The sequence below is a fragment of the Malaclemys terrapin genome, chromosome 11, assembly GCF_027887155.1.
Source record: "Malaclemys terrapin pileata isolate rMalTer1 chromosome 11, rMalTer1.hap1, whole genome shotgun sequence".
In the NCBI taxonomy this organism is placed as follows: domain Eukaryota; kingdom Metazoa; phylum Chordata; order Testudines; family Emydidae; genus Malaclemys; species Malaclemys terrapin.
The window spans coordinates 63,085,257-63,106,599 of record NC_071515.1 but is presented as its reverse complement, the minus strand read 5'-3'; the positions used below and the strand labels follow the sequence as shown (position 1 = coordinate 63,106,599).

At 42.4% G+C, this 21,343-nt stretch overlaps 1 protein-coding gene across 1 annotated transcript in view; it reads right to left on the bottom strand.

The window, feature by feature from the left end:
* The window catches only part of NCKAP5 (NCK associated protein 5), a 474,734-nt gene extending 454,128 nt beyond the window's left edge, over positions 1–20,606 (bottom strand). The window contains exon 1 of the mRNA XM_054043941.1: positions 20,529–20,606. Within this exon, the coding sequence (XP_053899916.1) occupies positions 20,529–20,606 (78 nt within the window). The remainder of the gene's footprint in view (positions 1–20,528) is intronic.
* Between the last annotated feature and the right edge of the window lie 737 nt (positions 20,607–21,343).

Below are 21,343 nucleotides of genomic sequence, written 5' to 3'. Positions count from 1 at the left end.
AAAGTTCACAAGAATCTCTGCTAATCAAATCCACCACATTTAACAAAGTTGTACCGAAGACTTAGGACCTTGCCTTTTTGAGAGCAAATTTCAGTGATTAAAATATAACAAAATATCTTTGTTTATAAGGCATATTACATCTTTTCTGAGTTAGTAATGTAGTATGACTGTGAGCAGAATATATAAACAAGAGTTTAAATCTATTCACTAAATACCCAATTTAACTAACTTTGTAAATCTAATGCAATGTGCATCTGATTGTCACAAACTCTAATGTAGGTTATGTCAGACTTCTGGAGCTATTCATTATAGCATTTGGCTTAGACTGTACCAGTATAGCCTCAGAATGACAATTCAGTTACAGAGCAGCTTAATCTAATCTATTTATTCTAGAGATAATCTACAATGGCTGACTCAGATTACAGTCATTTACGTATGTTTGGAAGATTGCACATAAAGGTAGAGAGATAGAAATAATCTTGTATATTGACCATGTTCTCTCCTATTATTAATTGTATTAGATAACTTTTTTTGACCAAAGAATCCACAAGTGCTCAAAGGCAGTTAGGAAACATCAATTCTTGGACCAGATCAGGAAGGATTTCAAACATTCCCCCATTCAGCTGATCCTTCCTTCTGGCCACTACGGCCTACATGCGGTTATTTCTCAAGTCCACCAATGCCACTCCTGGGCTGACACCATAAAGAACTATTCAATGACACAAAATTTCCAAAATGGCACAGCACCCAGAAACTCGGAGTGAGAATGTGTGGGGAAGGAGGAAGCATTGCTTTAGAGGGAGAATTCCCACCCAACCCTCACCCCATCACCCTTTTTGCATGAGACCCTGTGTCCTTTAACATGCTATTTTGGCCTGGTCCATTGATCTCCTTTTTGCACCTTCCTTGCTAATGTTGTCATTTCCTCTTAGCTTGCTGTGCTGGTTATACTGTTTTTACCATTTTGTTTATGTTTTAACTTTCTCTTCATTACAATTTACTGAACACATGTAAATTTGCACTGAAGCGTAATTCTACTGGGTGAACAGCAGTACAATGGAAAGCTTTGAGGGACTTACTGACCAGAGGGGCAAACAATTCAGGGCAGCTCTATTTTAAACTATATTTGTTAGCTATCCACAAAATATCAAACTCTGACTTAAATGGATCAAGATGAAAAATCCAGAGTCCTTCATTAGAGGTGCTTTCCCTGTTCTGCCTGAAGCCAGTGTACAAGAGACAAAAATTTCAGAGCTAATGAATGGAATCTCAAAGAGAAACCTTTTAGTGGATAGCTTTACTGGAGTTCTATCATGAAAATAATTTCTGTGCATGCTGAATCCTGGATAAACAGAGATTCTACCTGCTGGAAACCCTCTCCAAAATCTTAATAAGCTTTGCCACCAAATTTATTTACCCACACTTCAGAGTTTATTCTGAAAGTGTATATACTTGTAAAGGCCTAAATTACATTCTTGGAGAAAGCGGGGGGGGGGGGGGGGGGGAAGAAAAGTTGAAGCTCTGTGACTATTTTAAATAATTAAAGAGGAACTGAGGAAACTATTAATAATTTTTAAAACACAAGTATTATTAATAACAATACATTACTCCTTGTGTTAAAACAGGCAATATCTTCCACACTCCACAGCACTTGTAGATATTGAGATATGGAGCTACTATATAAATGGTTCAAAATCAATGTATGGATTCATTTTGCCAGCAAGATGTTCCATAACCAGTCTGCATTCTGCTTCTTAAATATACGAGATTTGTCTCATTTGATCTCAAAATTCAAGCACACAAAAATAATTGAGAAACTAACAACAACAAACCTATGGAAAGTGTAAATCAATGCCAGCCAAGAACGGAAAAGTCCCAGTGATATTAACCAGAATTTCTGTTCCTATTAAATCTTCATACAAAAATATGACACCATTATACAACACATCTACAAATGCACAGTTTTGCCAAACAAAAGATTTCCACTTAAAATCTCTTCACTTTTCCTTCTCACAACAGTCACATCTGTCCTATCAAGCATGATTTTATGATGCATAGTTCAATAAATGCTTTATATTCATTTTAGTTCTGTGCTCCCTTATCCTTTTTTGAAATCTCCTTTCTTTCTACTCCGCAACGATTCCTATTATAAGGCACCCAACTCTGTCTTACACAAGCTGCTCTCACACTGAAGTCAATGGGCAATTTGCCTTCATAGAAACCACAGGATAGAGGCACAGACTGTAGTGGGAGCTGCATCTGTATAACTGGGACAAGAATGTAGTGCATAATGCATGTCTCCATTCACTGCATTCTAGGTGATGCCACTCATTAATCTGCCAGAGCATTGTAGCTTAATGAAGCAAGGCTGCTGGCAAAATGAATCCATTAATTATTTTTGTCCATTTATGCAGCAACTAGATCTAGAACTCTAAATCTAAATCTTTAGCTAGTTGTTACAAGAAATTGTTCAATTCAGTTGGCAACTAAGGTAGAAATGATTCCTCTTGTGGCAAAGACTTGCTACATGATCGGGTTGTATTGCTGAACACCATACTGCAGAAACATCTTGAAAGTGGTTAAATTTAGTATCACAATATAATGGGTTATACTCAGGGCTGGTGCAAGGAAGTTTCGCGCCCTAGGCGAAACTTCCACCTTTCACCCCTCCCCCCCAAGCTAAGCCCGCCCCCCCGCGGCAGCTAACCCAGCCCCCCTGCCCGCAGCAGCTACCCCCCCCTGCAGCTAACCCCACCCGGGGAGACCCCCCATGGCAGCTAACCCCGCCTGGGGAGCCCGCCCCAGCTCACCTCGGCTCTGCCTCCTCCACTGAGCATGCCGGCGCCGCTCTAATTCTCCTCCCCTCCCAGGCTTGCAGCGCCGATTTGAGGAGACTTAGAGCAGGGGCTGTGTGCTCAGCGGAGGAGGCAGAGTGGAGGTGATCTGGGGCGGGGAGCAGTTCCCCTGTGCACCCCTCCCCCGTTACTGTGGGCGGCCCTCCCCGTGCTCCCCCCGCCCCAGCTCACCTTCACTCCACCTCCTCGCCTGAGCGAGCTTTTAGGTGCCCACAACCACTAGGCCCCCTAGGCGGCTGCCTAGTTTGCCTAAATGGTTGCACCGGCCCTGGTTATACTGGCTCCTTAAGGTTATGGGGAGGAGACCTCTTAGGCAAATGCCAATCTGGTCTTTCAGGCTGCCCTAACCTATGCCATGGGTGTAGCTTGACACATAGTCAGTCCAGGAATAGGGGGACACAAGATGGCTTAAACTGAATTCCAGACCTTCCCAGCTAAAGCATAAGCCTCTATAGTCTGAGCTAAAGGATGCAGGGCCAGATTTTTAAAGCTATTTAGGCACCTACATCTGTAGATAGGTGCCTAGTGGGATTTTCCAAAAGCAGCTAGATGCCTAACTCCTATTGAAGTTGATGAGGTTGAAATCAGAAGGCGCTGGGCACCTGCACACTTCTGAATATCCCACAAGGTGTTCCAATACTTTTCAAATTTGATCTAAATTCCCTAGCTACAAGTTGTAAAAGAATCATAAGCGTGAGTTACATACTTCCCCTGGGACTCTCACCCCACATGTCAGACCCACAACAATTCTGATCCTAAAGAAGCCACCACTTTCATAGCAATCATCATCGCAGGTACCACCAGGGATCAAACCAGAGATCCACAACTAAAAAGCACAATTCTCTATTGCTTGACCTAAATCCCTTACTAGGAGCTAGAGCAGAGCCATATCCTTTGAGGACAAGGTACAAAAGAGGCTGTGTAACACACACTGAATGGCGGTTGCGTTATAAAGGCACAGCTCTAAGTAAGGGTGTAAATTAGTATTGCCCCAGCACAAGCATTGGGAGGCACGGTGCTTAACCTGTTTTTCCTTGGACTATGTGTTATAGGCTTGAGAGTTCGGAGAACTGAGAGTTTACTCTCCCTTCCCCCCAACCCTCCCAAAAATATCCTAATTCAATTACCAAGTAGATTTTCTCAAGTTAATCAAATTCTAATTAGGACACTTGATTAAAAAGAAATAATTACAAGTATTAATTAATCTGAAGTCTGCATCTATCACTAGGAATCTCTCAATATAAAAATCACACAATGAAGCATAAACAGCAATGTAATTAATTGTCTATTTACTTTACAGTCAGCTGAAAGAGTATAGATGGTCATTACATCTAAAATGCTATTGCATAAATTCATCATTCAGACAGACAATACAGTGGACAGATCTTACCAGATTTACTAGGTTTTGCAATTCCTTTTTGGAGACGGAAATGATGTGCAATTACTAGAACCAGACATGCAGCGAGACAAGTTGTGCACGAACATTTTGGTGACTTCTAAATGGAAGCTGACTTCAAGCTACAATTGAACCCTATATTATTATACAGTAGAAGTAGCAGAAAGCCAGTGCTGTCACGTGGGCATAATTTGTAAAGTCATCTGAATAAAAAAGCTGAAAATGGGAGCTCGTTTCCACATGTCATTCTGAAGTGAGAACTGCTCCTTTTTGTATTTGTTCCCCCAAATTTGTGCACACAGTTGTCCCTTGATTGGAGGCACAACCACTTTTGTTAGCCCCCATAGCCATTACTTCCACTTCTCTGATAAACTGTCATATTCCAATCTCCCCAGAACCTGTGGACTCCCGCATTCCATCGGGTTCTCTCAAGGCCCAGTGATGGCTGAATCTGGTGACACTTTAAGCAAAAAAGAGCTTGTATCTTTCCATCCCTTCACACTAACTCAACCGACAGAGCAGTAGTGGGCAACCTACAGCCCATCAGGGTAATCTGCTGGTGGTCTGCGAGACAGTGTTTGCATTGACCATTCGCAGGCACGGCCACCCACTGCCCCCTTGTGATGGTCCCCAGGTACCAGCCACTAGGCCCCTGTTTTGCCTCCAAAGGTGGCTATATTGACTGGCCACTAGGCCGCGCTATCCCACTAAAGGAGGAGAATTAGGTGGACAAAATGGCAAATGAAATTTAATGTGGATAAATGTAAAGTAATGCACATTGGAAAAAATAACCCCAACTATACATACAATATGATGGGGGCTAATTTAGCTACAACAAGTCAGGGAAAAGACCTTGGAGTCATTGTGGATATTTCTCTGAAGATGTCCACGCAGTGTGCAGAGGTGGTCAAAAAAGCAAACAGGATGTTAGGAATCATTAAAAAGGGGATAGAGAATAAGACGGAGAATATATTATTGCCCTTATATAAATCAATGGTACGCCCACATCTTGAATACTGCGTACAGATGTGGTCTCCTCATCTCAAAAAAGATATACTGGCACTAGAAAAGGTTCAGAGAAGGGCAACTAAAATGATTATGGGTTTGGAGAGGGTCCCATATGAGGAGAGATTAAAGAGGCTAGGACTTTTCAGCTTGGAAAAGAGGAGACTAAGGGGGGATATGATAGAGGTATATAAAATTATGAGTGATGTGGAAAAAGCAGATATGGGAATAAATAGATAACTTTTCCTTAATACAAGAACTAGGGGTCACCAAATGAAATTAATAGGCAGCAGGTTTAAAACAAATAAAAGGAAGTTCTTCTTCACACAGCACACAGTCAACTTGTGGAACTCCTTACCTGAGGAGGTTGTGAAGGTTAGGACTATAATAGCATTTAAAAGAGAACTGAATAAATTCATGGAGGTTAAGTCCATTAATGGCTATTAGCCTCGATGGGTAAGGAATGGTGTCCCTAGACTCTGTTTGTCAGAGGGTGGAGATGGATGGCAGGAGAGAGATCACTTGATCATTACCTGTTAGGTTCACTCCCTCTGGGGCACCTGGCATTGGCCACTGTTGGTAGACAGGATACTGGGCTAGATGGACCTTTGGTCTGACCCAGTACGGTTGTTCTTATGTTCTTATGGACTCTGGTCATTAGGCCACACTGCCCTAGGGGCACATTGACTGGGACTCTGGCCACTAGGAAGCATTACCCTACTCGGGAAGAGGCAATAGATGGACCCTGGCCATTGGGCCACATTGTGCTGACTACTGGGGGGGGATTTAGAAAATGGACGTAGGCATAGAGAGGCGGGGTTACCTCTCACCCTCTTGACTTAAGGGGTTGGCGAGGTAGAAGGCCGCCACAGGGATATTTTGGGATACAGCAGCTTGCATCAAGTGACAGGTGTTTCCAAAGCAATTTCTAGGACCTCTGTACAGGGGATTTGTTTCTCATCACACCCCTTTGACTTGCAAATTACTTGGGTCCAAATTCGGTGATCCTTAGTCAAGCAATTCTTCCACTGGTGTTACCCACAACATTTGGTCCTCTGTGTTTTCTAGGTTACTCAAAATATTTCCTGAACTGCTTCTACCCACAGGCAGGGCCCTATGAAGGAAAATCAGCAGCTGTTCCCGCGAGATTTTTACCAGTTTGATCCGTAATCTTCAAAAAATCCTGATCTCATAACATTTTGACCACACTGAAGCTGGACCTGAAAAATAGAACCCTTCTAGCCTCGGATCTGACCTACTAACAAAATCTAAATCACTATTACTTATTATTCATAGGTCAAAAAGTGTGCTAAGCATTTTACAGACATGTGAGAAGACAGGTCCCTTCCTCAAGTGACTCTCACTTTCCTAGACAACAGACAAACAACAAGAAAAAGGAAAGTGAGAGAAATGCAGCACTTTCATTTTTAATTCAATCTATTCTTTTTGTACCTTTTAATTCTTAGGTTAAAGGTCATTTTGTTCTCTGAATTTTCAGTTTTCCTGTATATAGATCTTTATTCCTCTGTTACATGATACCATGTGATACCTATATTCCTCTCTGTTACATGATACCATGTGATAAAACCCAACTACTCAGACTGAAACTGAAAAATAGAGTAACAAAACTACAGTGACTTTTGTACAGATATCCAGAAAATAAAAATCATGCCTTACCCAAATTTGTCTAATTTTTCACTAATTCAAAAAGTGATTTAGGAAATGCTACACGAACACAAAAGCAAATTTTGAGAGCTTTCAGTTTTGAGTAAAGGATGACACAGAGCTCAAATATAGATTAGGGTTACCATACGTCCGGATTTTCTGTTTTTGAATGCTTTTGTATGCAAAGTAGTAGATGTGCAGTATTAAGAGATAAGGATAGTAAATTCCTATATTGATGAATGTGCTGATTGTCAAAAGCAAACTTGATGCAAAGAACAGTGAAACAGCTTTCAGCCCTTTTGAACCAACTGGACACCACATCAGTGTATCTGATGACTCTAGCTGCCTTGTCATTGTGTGCCTGATTTTCAGTATTTCTTTCCCATATGTCTGGCAGCCAGCTGGTAGACCAGATGGAGTCACAGCAAACTATGATAGCCAAATGACCATTACTATCTTGGATGATACATTGAAAGGTCAAAGGGGCTTTGGCTACTATTTACAACAAGAGAATTTTACCTGCAGGGGGCTCTTTGATTGTTTGCAATAAAACATGCAAATAATTTACAGATCTATTGTTTACCTTTTTGTTGAACATAAAAGAGCAGAACCCTCAAACAATAAATTTGATTTATTCACCACCAAAATCATTTGTTCAAATCTTCCATTCTTCTTTATTGTTGCGCAGTAAATTTCCTTTACTAACCTCTTGCTCTCAAAGAACAAAGACACTTTCCAGGGCTTATTTTTTCTTGTCAAAACATTCAGCATTTTCTATCTAATATATTCTTAAAAAAAACAAAACTTTTAAAGTTATATTTCTGTGTGCAAGATGGAAGAGTGAGATTAGCTGACATGGACATAATAAACTGCTTGAATTTTTAAAAAGGATCAGTGCTCATTTCAAAATTAAAATCCCCAAATCGGAATTAGAACCCCCAACCTTTGTGGAAAATTGTATCTGGGATAATAGTTTGGCCTTAAGATAGGTCCAAGGGGTGTATTTCAGATCCAAATCTGGTTCCCAATCCAAATAAGCCTAAAGGATTTGCAAGTAAAATTGGGATTTGATTCAGGTCTAATTGTGCACTTTAATTTTGCAAAAATTCATAGTGTTAGTTTGAAATGTTATATAACCAATGAACATTCTGATTACATAAAGAAAATTCTACAATGTTACTGGAATATCAAGATTCATATTTAGATACATGGAGCTCCACGTAGTCAGTACCCCTGAAAAACAGGTCAATATTGTTGTCATAACTATAAAGGGAAGGGTAATAGCTGTCCTGTGTACAGTACTATAAATCCCTCCTGGCCAGAGACTCCAAAATCCTTTTCCCTGTAAAGGGTTAAGAAGCTCAGGTAACCTGGCTGGCATCTGACCTAAAGGACCAATAAGGGGACAAGATACTTTCAAATCTTGGGGGGGGAAGGCTTTTGTTTGTGTTCTTTGTTTGGGAGTGTGTTCGTTCTCCGGGAATGAGAGGGACCAGACATTAATCCAGGTTCTCCACATCTTTTTAAACAAGCCTCTCCTATTTCAAACTTGTAAGTAAATAGCCAGGCAAGGCGTGTTAGTTTTCCTTTGTTTTCTCAACTTGTAAATGTACCTTTTACTAGAGTGTTTCTCTTTGTTTGCTGTACTTTGAACCTGAGACTAGAGGGGAGTCCTCTAAGCTCTTTAAGTTTGATTACCCTGTAAGGTTGATTTCCATACTGATTTTACAGAGATGATTTTTACCTTTTTCTTTAATTAAAAACCTTCTTTTTAAGAACCTGATTGATTTTTTCCTTGTTTTAGATCCAAAGGGGTTTTGGATCTTGATTCACCAGAAGTTGGTGGGAGGAAGGAGGGGAATGGTTAATTTCCCCTTGTTTTAAATCCAAGGGGTTGGATTTGTTTTCACCAGGGATTTGGTGAAGGTTTTTCAAGGTTTCCCAGGGAGGGAATCCATTGAAAATGGTGGCAGCCGAACCAGAGCTAAGCTGGTAATTAAGCTTAGAAGTTTTTATGCAGGCCCCTACATTTGTACCCTAAAGTTCAAAGTGGGGATCTCAGTCCTGACATGGTGAATAGCGGTGGGATCATTTTAAACCCAAAAGCCAGTGAGATTTTTTTTTCCTTCTAGCTGCTTGGAAAGCCGAGCTGGAAGTAGATAGATGCATATCTTATCTCTCCTTGCCTGAAGGCAGAGGTGTTAAGTTTTTTTTACAGGTCCTTTGTTAAGAGAAGGGTTCAATTAGCAAATGACTGGTAAAAGGTATTTACAAGCTGAATTGTTTTTTTTTTCTTTTTACATCCTCGGGAGTAGCTAGTTAGAAAGTTACTGTTAACTCTGCAGCAGCCAGAGCTGAGAGCTTCCCAGTTTGTCAACTGCAAAGGGGGTTACCCAGCACAAGAAAACAGGAAAATGACTACCAAAGAAGTAGCTAACAAAATAGAACTGGCCAAACTAGAAGCAGAAGAAAATGAAAGAAAACATCAGAGACTGCTTCAATTAACAAAACTCGAGACAGAGCAGAGAGAAAGAGAAGAAAAAGCCAAAGAGGAGGCCCACAAGAAAGAGATGGAGCTGAAAAAAAAAAAGATGAAGATGAAAGAAAAAGAGATGGAGGAGAGAGAAAAAGAAAGGAAGCATGAACTGGAAGTAGCAAAGGCTAAGCAGGATGCACCAGCCAATGCTAACAACCCCCCTCCAGGTACCACTTCCCATCCCAGAAGATTCCCCACCTACAAGGCAGGCGATGATACTGAGGCCTTCTTAGAAAATTTTGAAAGGGCCTGCCTTGGATACAGCATCACTGCAGACCAGTACATGGTAGAGCTGAGGCCGCAGCTCAGTGGACCCTTAGCAGAGGTGGCGGCTGAAATGCCTAAGGAACACATGAACAGTTATGAACTTTTTAAAAACAAGGCCAGACTCAGAATGGGGCTAACACCCGAGCATGCCCGTCGGCGGTTCAGAGCCCTAAAGTGGAAACCGGATGTGTCATTTACCCGTCATGCCTACCACATTGACAAAAATTGTGATGCCTGGGTATCAGGAGCAAATGTTAAATCTCTGGAAAATCTGCTTTCCCTAGTAAAAATGGAGCAGTTTTTAGAGGGTGTTCCTGAGGAAATAGAAAGGTACATCCTAGATAGGAAGCCCAAAACTGTAACTGAGGCGGGGGAGATTGGAGCCCAATGGGTGGAGGTGGCAGAAAAGAAAAAAACTAGTAGCAGTTGGAGCGAATATCAGAAGGGGCAAGCCGAAACAAAACCTTACCACCGGGGACAACCCAAGGCCCCACCCACATCTCAAGGGAAACCCCAGACGCCTTCTCACCCCACCACACCAGTCTCCACCAACCAACATCGTCCCGGTGATACCTTAGCAGGGCGATGTTTTAAATGTAATGGACTGGGACATATAAAGGCTCACTGCCCCAAGAACCCCAACCGATTACAGTTCATTACACCCCAATCACACCAAAGATCCCCAAACCCAGATGCCTCTCTCATACCCTCGGAGCGAAGGGAAACCTTGAGAGTGGGCGGAAGGAAGGTTACCGCTTGGAGGGACACTGGGGCTCAAGTGTCAACTATCCACCAATCCCTAGTGGACCCCAAACTCATCAACCCAGAGGCTACAGTGACAATTCAACCCTTCGTGTCACAATCTGTAACCTTGCCTACAGCCACGTTGCATGTCCAGTACAAGGGCTGGTCAGGAATGTGGACTTTTGCAGTCTATGACAATTATCCCATTCCCATGCTGCTGGGGGAAGATTTGGCCAACCATGTGAAGGTAGCCAAGAGGGTGGGAATAGTCACCCGCAGCCAGGCTAAGCAAGCTTTCACCCCCATCCCTGTTCCTGAGCCGTCCACCAGGGCCCCGTCTGTGTTACCGGAGACCCAGACAAAGGTGGTGGAACTGGATCCTCTGCCAACGACTGCAAAAGCCTTAGTGGATCCAATCCCAAAGACCCAGCCAAAGCCAGTCCCAGAACCGGAACTGGCAACGCAACCAGCACCAAAACCATTGCCAGCCCTGAGTCCAGCCCTTGCAAACCCGTCTACAACTCCAACGCCAGAGGGCACCAGCGAGCCTGAACTGGCAGAAGCAGCAGATAACCCTACCCAAGAGGCTCAGCCAGAGCCTGAGTTACCACATAGTGCACCAGCGGACAGCGGTTCACAGTCAATGGAAACAGCCCCAGCACCTGCATCGCTTCCAGAGGGACCAAGCCCCAGTCCACAATCCAAGGAGGAACTGATGTCTCCAGCATCAAGGGAACAGTTCCAGGCCGAGCAGGAAGCAGATAACAACCTTCAGAAAGCTTGGGTGGCGGCGCGGAGCACCCCACCGCCTCTCAGCTCTTCTAACCGATCCCGGTTTGTTGTAGAACAAGGACTTTTATACAAGGAGACTCTTTCTGGTGGGCACCAGGAAGACTGGCATCCTCAAAGACAGTTGGTAGTTCCCACTAAGTATCGGGTAAAGCTCTTGAGCTTAGCCCATGATCATCCCAGTGGCCATTCTGGGGTGAACAGAACCAAGGACCGGTTGGGGAAGTCCTTCCACTGGGAGGGAATGGGCAAGGACGTTGCTAATTATGTCCGGTCTTGTGAGGTGTGCCAACGAGTGGGAAAGCCCCAAGACCAGGTTAAAGCCCCTCTCCAGCCACTACCCATAATTGAGGTCCCATTTCAGCGCGTAGCTGTGGATATTCTGGGTCCTTTCCCAAAGAAGACACCCAGAGGAAAGCAGTACGTACTGACTTTCATGGATTTTGCTACCCGATGGCCAGAAGCAGTACCCTTAAGCAACACCAGGGCTAAAAGTGTGTGCCAGGCATTAACAGACATTTTTGCCAGGGTAGGTTGGCCCTCCGACATCCTTACAGATTCGGGAACTAACTTCCTGGCAGGAACCATGAAAAACCTGTGGGAAGCTCATGGGGTGAATCACTTGGTTGCCACCCCTTACCACCATGAAACCAATGGCCTGGTGGAGAGGTTTAATGGAACTTTGGGGGCCATGATACGTAAATTTGTAAATGAACACTCCAATGATTGGGACCTCGTGTTGCAGCAGTTGCTTTTTGCCTACAGGGCTGTACCACATCCCAGTTTAGGGTTTTCACCAATTGAACTTGTGTATGGCCGTGAGGTTAAGGGGCCATTACAGTTGGTGAAGCAGCAATGGGAGGGGTTTACGCCTTCTCCAGGAACAAACATTCTAGACTTTGTAAGCAACCTACAAAACACCCTCCGACATTCTTTGGCCCTTGCTAAAGAAAACCTAAAGGATGCTCAGGAAAAGCAAAAGGCCTGGTATAATAAACATTCCAGAGAACGGTCCTTCAAAGAAGGAGACCAAGTCATGGTCTTAAAGGCGCTCCAGGCCCATAAAATGGAAGCGTCGTGGGAAGGACCATTCACGGTCCAGGAGCGCCTAGGAGCTGTTAACTATCTCATAGCCTCCCCCACCTCCAACATAAAGCCTAAAGTATACCATGTTAATTCTCTTAAGCCCTTTTATTCCAGAGAATTAAACGTTTGCCAGTTTACTGCCCAGAAAACAGATGACGCGAAGTGGCCTGAAGGTGTCTACTACGAAGAAAAAAAGGATGGTGGCGTGGAAGAGGTGAACCTCTCCATGACCCTTGGACGTCTGCAGCGACAGCAGATCAAGGAGCTGTGCACAAGCTTTGCACCAATTTTCTCAGCCACTCCAGGATGGACCGAACGGGCATACCACTCCATTGACACAGGTAATGCTCACCCTATTAGAACCCCACCCTACCGGGAGTCACCTCATGCCAAAGCTGCTATACAAAGGGAGATCCAGGACATGCTACAGATGGGTATAATCCGCCCCTCTAAGAGTGCATGGGCATCTCCAGTGGTTCTAGTTCCCAAACCAGATGGGGAAATACGCTTTTGCGTGGACTACCGTAAGCTAAATGCTGTAACTCGTCCTGACAACTATCCAATGCCACGCACAGATGAGCTATTGGAGAAATTGGGACATGCCCAATTCATCTCTACTTTAAACTTAACCAAGGGGTACTGGCAAGTACCACTAGATGAACCCGCTAAGGAAAGGTCAGCCTTCGTCACCCAGGCAGGGGTGTATGAATTCAATGTACTCCCTTTCGGGTTGCGAAATGCACCCGCCACCTTCCAAAGACTTGTAGATGGTCTCCTAGCGGGATTGGGAGAGTCTGCAGTTGCCTACCTCGATGATGTGGCCATTTTTTCTGATTCATGGGCAGAGCACATGGAGCACCTGGAAAAAGTTTTCGAGCGCATCCAGCAGGCAGGGCTAACTGTTAAGGCTAAAAAGTGTCAAATAGGCCAAAACAGAGTGACTTACCTGGGGCACCAGGTGGGTCAAGGAACTATAAATCCCATACAGGCCAAAGTGAATGCTATCCAAAAGTGGCCGGTTCCAAAGTCTAAGAAACAGGTCCAATCCTTCTTAGGCTTGGCTGAATATTATAGGCGATTTGTACCCCACTACAGCCAAATCGCCGCCCCGCTGACAGACCTAACCAGAAAGAAACAGCCAAATGCAGTTCAGTGAACTGATGAGTGTCAAAAGGCCTTTAACCAGCTTAAGGCAACACTCATGTCTGACCCTGTGCTAAGGGCCCCAGACTTTGACAAACCGTTCCAAGTAACCACAGATGCGTCCGAGCGAGGCGTGGGAGCAGTTTTAATGCAGGAAGGACCGGATCAAGAATTCCATCCTGTCGTATTTCTCAGTAAGAAACTGTCTGAGAGGGAAAGCCATTGGTCAATCAGCGAAAAGGAATGCTATGCCATTGTGTACGCGCTGGAAAAGCTACGCCCATATGTTTGGGGACGGCGTTTCCAACTACAAACAGACCATGCTGCGCTACAGTGGCTTCATACCGCCAAGGGAAATAACAAAAAACTTCTTCGGTGGAGTTTAGCTCTCCAAAATTTTGATTTTGAAATACAACACATTTCGGAAGCTTCTAACAAAGTGGCTGATGCACTCTCCCGGGAAAGTTTCCCAGAGTTAACTGGTTAACAATTGTTTTTGAAATAAAACATATTGTTAGTTTTTATATAATCAGTAGTATGTCTAAAGGTACATGTGTCTTATTAACTCTGTTTTCTCCTAGAACTCCAGGAAGAAATCACAGCCAGTGTGGAACCGAACATCCAACACTATCTGTGATTTGGGGGGCGTGTCATAACTATAAAGGGAAGGGTAATAGCTGTCCTGTGTACAGTACTATAAATCCCTCCTGGCCAGAGACTCCAAAATCCTTTTCCCTGTAAAGGGTTAAGAAGCTCAGGTAACCTGGCTGGCATCTGACCTAAAGGACCAATAAGGGGACAAGATACTTTCAAATCTTGGGGGGGGAAGGCTTTTGTTTGTGTTCTTTGTTTGGGAGTGTGTTCGTTCTCCGGGAATGAGAGGGACCAGACATCAATCCAGGTTCTCCACATCTTTCTAAACAAGCCTCTCCTATTTCAAACTTGTAAGTAAATAGCCAGGCAAGGCGTGTTAGTTTTCCTTTGTTTTCTCAACTTGTAAATGTACCTTTTACTAGAGTGTTTCTCTTTGTTTGCTGTACTTTGAACCTGAGACTAGAGGGGAGTCCTCTAAGCTCTTTAAGTTTGATTACCCTGTAAGGTTGATTTCCATACTGATTTTACAGAGATGATTTTTACCTTTTTCTTTAATTAAAAACCTTCTTTTTAAGAACCTGATTGATTTTTTCCTTGTTTTAGATCCAAAGGGGTTTTGGATCTTGATTCACCAGAAGTTGGTGGGAGGAAGGAGGGGAATGGTTAATTTCCCCTTGTTTTAAATCCAAGGGGTTGGATTTGTTTTCACCAGGGATTTGGTGAAGGTTTTTCAAGGTTTCCCAGGGAGGGAATCCATTGAAAATGGTGGCAGCCGAACCAGAGCTAAGCTGGTAATTAAGCTTAGAAGTTTTTATGCAGGCCCCTACATTTGTACCCTAAAGTTCAAAGTGGGGATCTCAGTCCTGACAATTGTATTCCAATGACAGAATGCAGAACATTAATATGTGTGCATTGAGAGGAAACTAGTTCTAATCTGTATGAGAATAGCACACTATTAATGACAAAAGGGCCAAATTCTGTGGTTCTTTATTCAGCAAAATTCTCATTGATTTTTATGGGAATTTTACTGGATTAAGAAACACACAATTTGATCCAAAATTGCCAACACTACTTTTCTGTAACACACTGATGTGAGATGGGTGAAACTTCTTGCACTTGGGCAAAATTTAATTCTGTTATTTTGCCTGGTTTGCTGAATGGTTAACAGTCAATCATTTTTCAAGTCATCTTTGTGGATTTGGCCCCAAAATCAGTTTTTATAACATTTTAAGTGTTCTAATTTGGCCTGGTGTTTATGACAAAAACTTGAAAATAATCACCAGGGATGCTTTTGTGTGCTTTTATCAAACCCGTGCCCAAAAAGCCCAAAGTTACCAGCTCTGCTTTATATTGCAAACTGTACTTTTCATCCATTTAATCATGAAGTAAAACACTGTTCAACACAAGCTTCCGTTTCCAAAGTTAAACAAAACCAGACTCAAAAAGGAACATCTTTTAATTTTGAAAAACTCTACTTCTCTGACAAACATTTGGTTTAGATAAATCAGATGGAATAGCTCCAGGGTTTTCAGGACTACAGAAAGGAACAGGAATATGATACTCCGTGACAAGTGACTAGAAAATAAATTATTTTAAATTTGATTATTTAAAGTTATTGTTCCCACTGAACCACAATGCTTCCTTACCAGTTTCAGAGATGTATATTAAATATATTTCTTTGTTTGTTCAAAATATTTAATGTGCCTATGTAAGCAAATATTTTCTGTGACTAGAGTGAAGCAAACAGAAGGACTGATTCAATTCCGTTTAATTTATTTTGTTTTACAACTTCAGGGCCAAATGCAATAAAAGCGCTGGACGATTGTGTTCCACAGTAGCCTATACAAGGTTACACTGGATAGACAGAGGTTTTATATAATTTAGCACCAAATGATTTGTGAACAACAAATGGTAATTTCCTTTAAACTCCTGCTTACCATGACCCTGCACAGCAGGGCGACACTTCAAACAGATATGTCCATAAAGGTGTCAAAAGGATAGTGATCCGCTCAGAATTTAGTAGCGAAAGAGGACTAAGAATGAAGATGGGATGAAGGAGGCAATCTTGGGATCTGGATTAGATTTAGGATAGTGTTCAGGTTCAAAGCCAAACTAGGGATAGCTTTCAGATACAGGTGGCACCAAAATCTTACAAGGCTGCTACTGCAAGTTTTCAGCCCCAAAGGATACATGTCTCTTGATGTCTCTGCTTGGTTTTGGCCAATGTCATGCTAGCAGTGTTCTTGTGAGATTTTTGACTCTTTCTAGTTTTAGATTCAGGGATTCAAATCCTAATCCTGCATTTTCCAAGGGAGTTTGGATTTGATGTTCTATTTTCGTCTTGTATCTAATAGGATTGGACAGTATTTGTGTGGGAGAACTCCAGGGAAAATAGGTGCCATAGAAAGTGGTATTTGTGAATCAGTAGATACCAGTCTTTCCTTCTGAGTTAGTCATGAAATAAGGAGCTACTGTGGTGTTAAGGGGCATCATGCTGTCTTTAAATAAGAAGATGCTGTCTTTAGATGAGAAGTAAAGCTGACACCACAAATCATCCACTGCGATGAATAAAAATATGTAAGCATTTGGTTAAATCTGGTCTCCTGGCCAAATTCCAACCTAAGTCATTATTATAGGCCAAGATCTATGTACAATTCCCCCTGCATTTTCATCTGATCACAGTATATTTCAGCTGTTGTGTGGTGCTCCTGTGTTATGCTGGATATGTTACATCCCTGGGTTGGGTTCTACTGGGAAGAGAAACAATCTCTCCCACAGATTCATCACAACTTCTGCTCATAGGCTGGGCTGGGGAAACTGCAGTGCAAGTGGGCCTCAAGGACTCAAAAATGTGGATAGGGCTTAGTTGCACAAGAATACACACTAGAGGCCCTATCTCTCTATGTCAGTATTCTACCAGTACCTCACTCCTCAGCACTAGTAGAAGAGTTTAGCAGCTGTACGACCATTAACTGTCTCACTCTGCCCTGGGACCCTAGCAATAGGGAGTCTCAGAGCACTTCAGCCTGCATCTGCAGATTTTCTGTGGAACGCCCCTCCCTCCAGAAGTTTAGAGGTGGGAACCTGAGGATATTTCAAAATTTCTTTCCCTGGCTTGACCCACAGGAAGCTTCTGCACAAGGGAAAGTGACATCCAAACGAAAAACTGGGAGAGCAGATATAGCCTGTGTGTTGTTCCACAAAGTCATTGCCCTTATTAACGTTCTTAAGTGTGATCTCCATAGTTTTATTGCCCTCTGCATCAGCATCACACAAAGTGGGAGCATATGGGCCATTATCATTAACTTCATTTAAAGTGTGGACAGGACCCAGTGGACATTTGGCCCAGAAGGATCAAATTCAATCTGAGACTTAATTTTGAACAGAATTTTTACAACTCAATTAGCATGAAATCGTCTTTAGATTCCCCTTGATATGCAATGGTTTGACTAAGATTTTCATACTGTCTTCTCGAAATCTTTTCTTTAGGCACAGCAGAAAACTACAGGTCTTCTCACCAGTAAAATTAAAATCCTCTCTCTAATGTAGCTTGGGCTAAGTTTACAACTTTGCTTTTTCTCATTATAAGATACCTTGAGATGATTCCCACTTTGTAAATAGGATTTTATATACTTAGTAGTTCTTTGCTGTGGGTTTTGTATGGCGAGCGTGAATTGCATCACAGATTTTTCAGTGTAACAGATACAATTCCCTTCCCTACCATATACGATGATGTGCGTGCTAGCTAACCTAATTTCCTTTTATTGCACTGGATCCCTGCCCTCATATTTCCTTTCCTAAATTGTATGTCCAATCTTGCAGCCTTTCCTTGTGCAGAATTCCCACGGGACCAAGAGGGCCTGATTCAACTGTCTGTAACTTTCTTTTAAGCTGGTGTAACTCCATTGATATAAATGGAGTTTCATCAGCATGAAACTGGAGTCACAGTGATGAATCATACCCATCAAATTCTGCACATGGATAAATTCCAGGAAGGGTCCAAACAATAATTAGTGACAATTTTTCATTATTCACCAAGTGATACTGGTTTAATTAGAACATGTTTCATAACACCAAGAACACTTTTAAAGGAATTTACAAACGCCTTCCCAAAACAAACAAAAAACTCAGTATGTTGTGTTCTTAGTGATGTACATTTCCAAGATCTAAAACTAATCATAAGAGTAAGGTAATCAAGCTAGCCTACAGCAAGACTGTAATTTGGGAACATAGCTAGCTTCATGCCATTATCAACTAAAAATATTTAGCCAGCTTCGTAAATAATCCCTTTAATTCTGCTAGTTGGTTTATTTATTCTCCAATGAATCTTGCATATCATACACCACATAAATTACCTATTTTTTCCCAAGAATATAGGTTTGGTAATTATCAGCTGCTTCTGTATCAAATGAAGGTACAGCAAATCACTACCAAAGCAGTATATACCATATATGGTTTTATTATCATACATTGCACACCTTAGGGGAATTATTGTGGGCAAAATCCTGAGTCTTATTCAGTCCTTACTGAAAAAACACAAGTGATTTTGATGAGAAAATTGCCTGAGCAAGAACTAAGAACTTTAGGGTTGGCCCTGCATAAAACGTTCCCAGATCTCAGCCAGAATGAACAATGTTCCAAGTGATTAGGCTTACCATACATCCTCTTTTTCCCAGACATGTCCGGCTTTTCTTCACTCAAACCCCTGTCCGGGGGGAATTGCCAAAAAGCCGAACATGTCCGGGGAAATGGCGGCTCTGCTCCTCCCCTGACTCTTCAGCTCTGTTTAAGAGCCGGGCTGCCCGAGCGCTACCGGCTTCGGGCAGCCCCCATGCCTCCGGACCCTGCGCTGCCGGAGCCCGGGAGGGGAAGTGCCCGGCTGGGGGCGCAGGGTCCAGAGGCAAGGGGGCTGCCCGAAGCCCGAGCGCTACCGGCTTCACGGTTTGCCAGGCAGCCTCCAGACCCTGCGCCCCTGGCTGGGCGCTTCCCTTCCCGGGCTCCAGCTGTGCTCGGGAAGCACTGGCTGGGGGCGCAGGGTCTGGGGGCTGCCTGGCAAACCGTGAAGCCGGTAGCGCTCGGGCAGCCCTTTCCCCGTGGCTGGGAGTGGAAGGGAGGAGGGGGCGGGGAAGGGGCGGAGTTGGGGCGGGGCTGGGGTGGGGAAATGGGCGGGGCCATGGCCCGTGGAGGGTCCTCTTTTTTTATTTAATAGATATGGTAACCCTACAAGTGATTAAAAAAAAGTTACCTCTAAACAACTAAGAGTATCACATTCTATAAAGGAGGATTGTTAGCCAAAAAGGACTCAGGGAGTCTGCTGGCTTTAAAACATAGAGACATCAAATTTAATATGCATTTCACAATTCTCTATAAAGCTTTCGCAAATGAGCCAACAAGCTACTGTCCATGAGCTTTACATTCATGTTTCCATATTTCAATAAGGCTTCATACATCAAAGAATATTTTCCGAGAAGTGCATAGTATGTATAGGCCATATGACACATTGGAATTATACAACACAGTGCTTTCTGTAAAGGAACACATAACCAACAATGCATTATATGAACATCATATTTTAAAAGGATGCTTCCCAGGCTATACTCCTGTTAAAATAACTATGAGGGTTTTATTGCTCACTCTATTTTCTTGGTACTATTCTTTTTTATTTCTCCTTTTTCTTTTAAAAAACGATTTATGAAGAATAACCCAGCAGACTGAATGTTTTCTGTAGACCACCATTTTAGTACTATTGTGGGAATAAGACGGAAGGGGACTGGCCATTGTTATTTAGTTTTAAAAGGTAGTGTGTACCTTTCCAGCTGCTCATTATTTAATCACCTTTTCTGGAAAGCAAACATGGTAGTTTCCTGTGTCTCTTCTGTTTCATAATTTCCAAATGTGGAACTACCAAAAGCAAAAGCAGTTAATATGTCAGTTTTTATTTATGTAGCTCTTCAGTTATCCTTTTGGGACAGCTTCTCTACCTAGCCTGCCAGCTTATAAAAGGATTTGGTGCAATAATAGAATACCACACCATTTTTTAAAAAAAGCAACACACTATATCCTTTGACTACCTCTGTGCATTATTTTAAATGAAATAATAATCTCATAATACTCTTGACATACATGTCTCTCCATTAGTAAATAGCCCTTTTTAGATGCAGTCTTATGGTAAATGCTATCAACAAGATTAACGTTTTTAAATGAATACACAAAATCATCATCGCAAAAGGTCAATTTACAGCCTATAAAACATGCAATTTTTTGTGTCACTAAAGGACTTTGCTTATTTTTCATTCATTAAATTTTGAACAGCATAAGCCTGTATGTAACTGCGCAATCAACAATAAAAATATCTCCCTGAAGTTAAACCAGCTTCGAGGCATCTGCACAATTCACTGCTAATGTGCTGTACCAACAAGAATAATTTCTTCTGAGCAAACAGACCTACCTTTAACAACTGAAGAAAAGGTAAACTATGCAGAAGACTATACCCAGGTGAATCATTAGGACCACTCCAGCTGTTCATTTTGGTCTGAAAAATCCTGGATATGTTGAATCACAAATGCCAGACCTTACTTTTCTCCTTCAGCCTGAGTGCTGCTGCTCTTCCGCTTCTTGTCAATATTTAACTAGTTTGTCAAGTTAGATTATATCACCTGTTCTAAATCTTACTCTTGTAGCTCCAGCTAAGTGGGTGTGCTTCTAGTATTGCATCTTAGGCAAATATTAAAATCCTATCAAAACATTACCAGGACTCACAAGATTTGTTTGACCTAAAAGGAACAGAGATTTCTTCCTGTGCACACTATCACGTGCAGAATATATCTTATATTTTGTGAACCATTACAGAGGGGAGAAAAGCAAAGAGAGTGTAAATTAACCACAATGCTTATCTATGGTCCACTGCAACATGCTAGTAGAATCTGTAATTAGATGGCTTTCTGATGCCCCTTGATGATTACTTATTATAGCATTTAATAAATTTAAAGATACCATCAAAAGGATGAAAATAGCACCAATAACTAGACATTTAAAAACGAGCATGCTCTTCTACAGATTATGTTTAAAGTAACATTATAACAAGGCTTTACATAGTTTGGGTTTAAAGAAGGTTAAAGAAAACACAGCTTAAGAGCCAACCATAGCCATCAAAAAGTCTTAGAATATGGCCTTTGGGTGCCCTCTCCCTGTAAATACATGGCAATGACAAAGCTGATCAACTGCTGGCCTTTATTTCTGGGGATTGCAAACAAGCAATTTCCA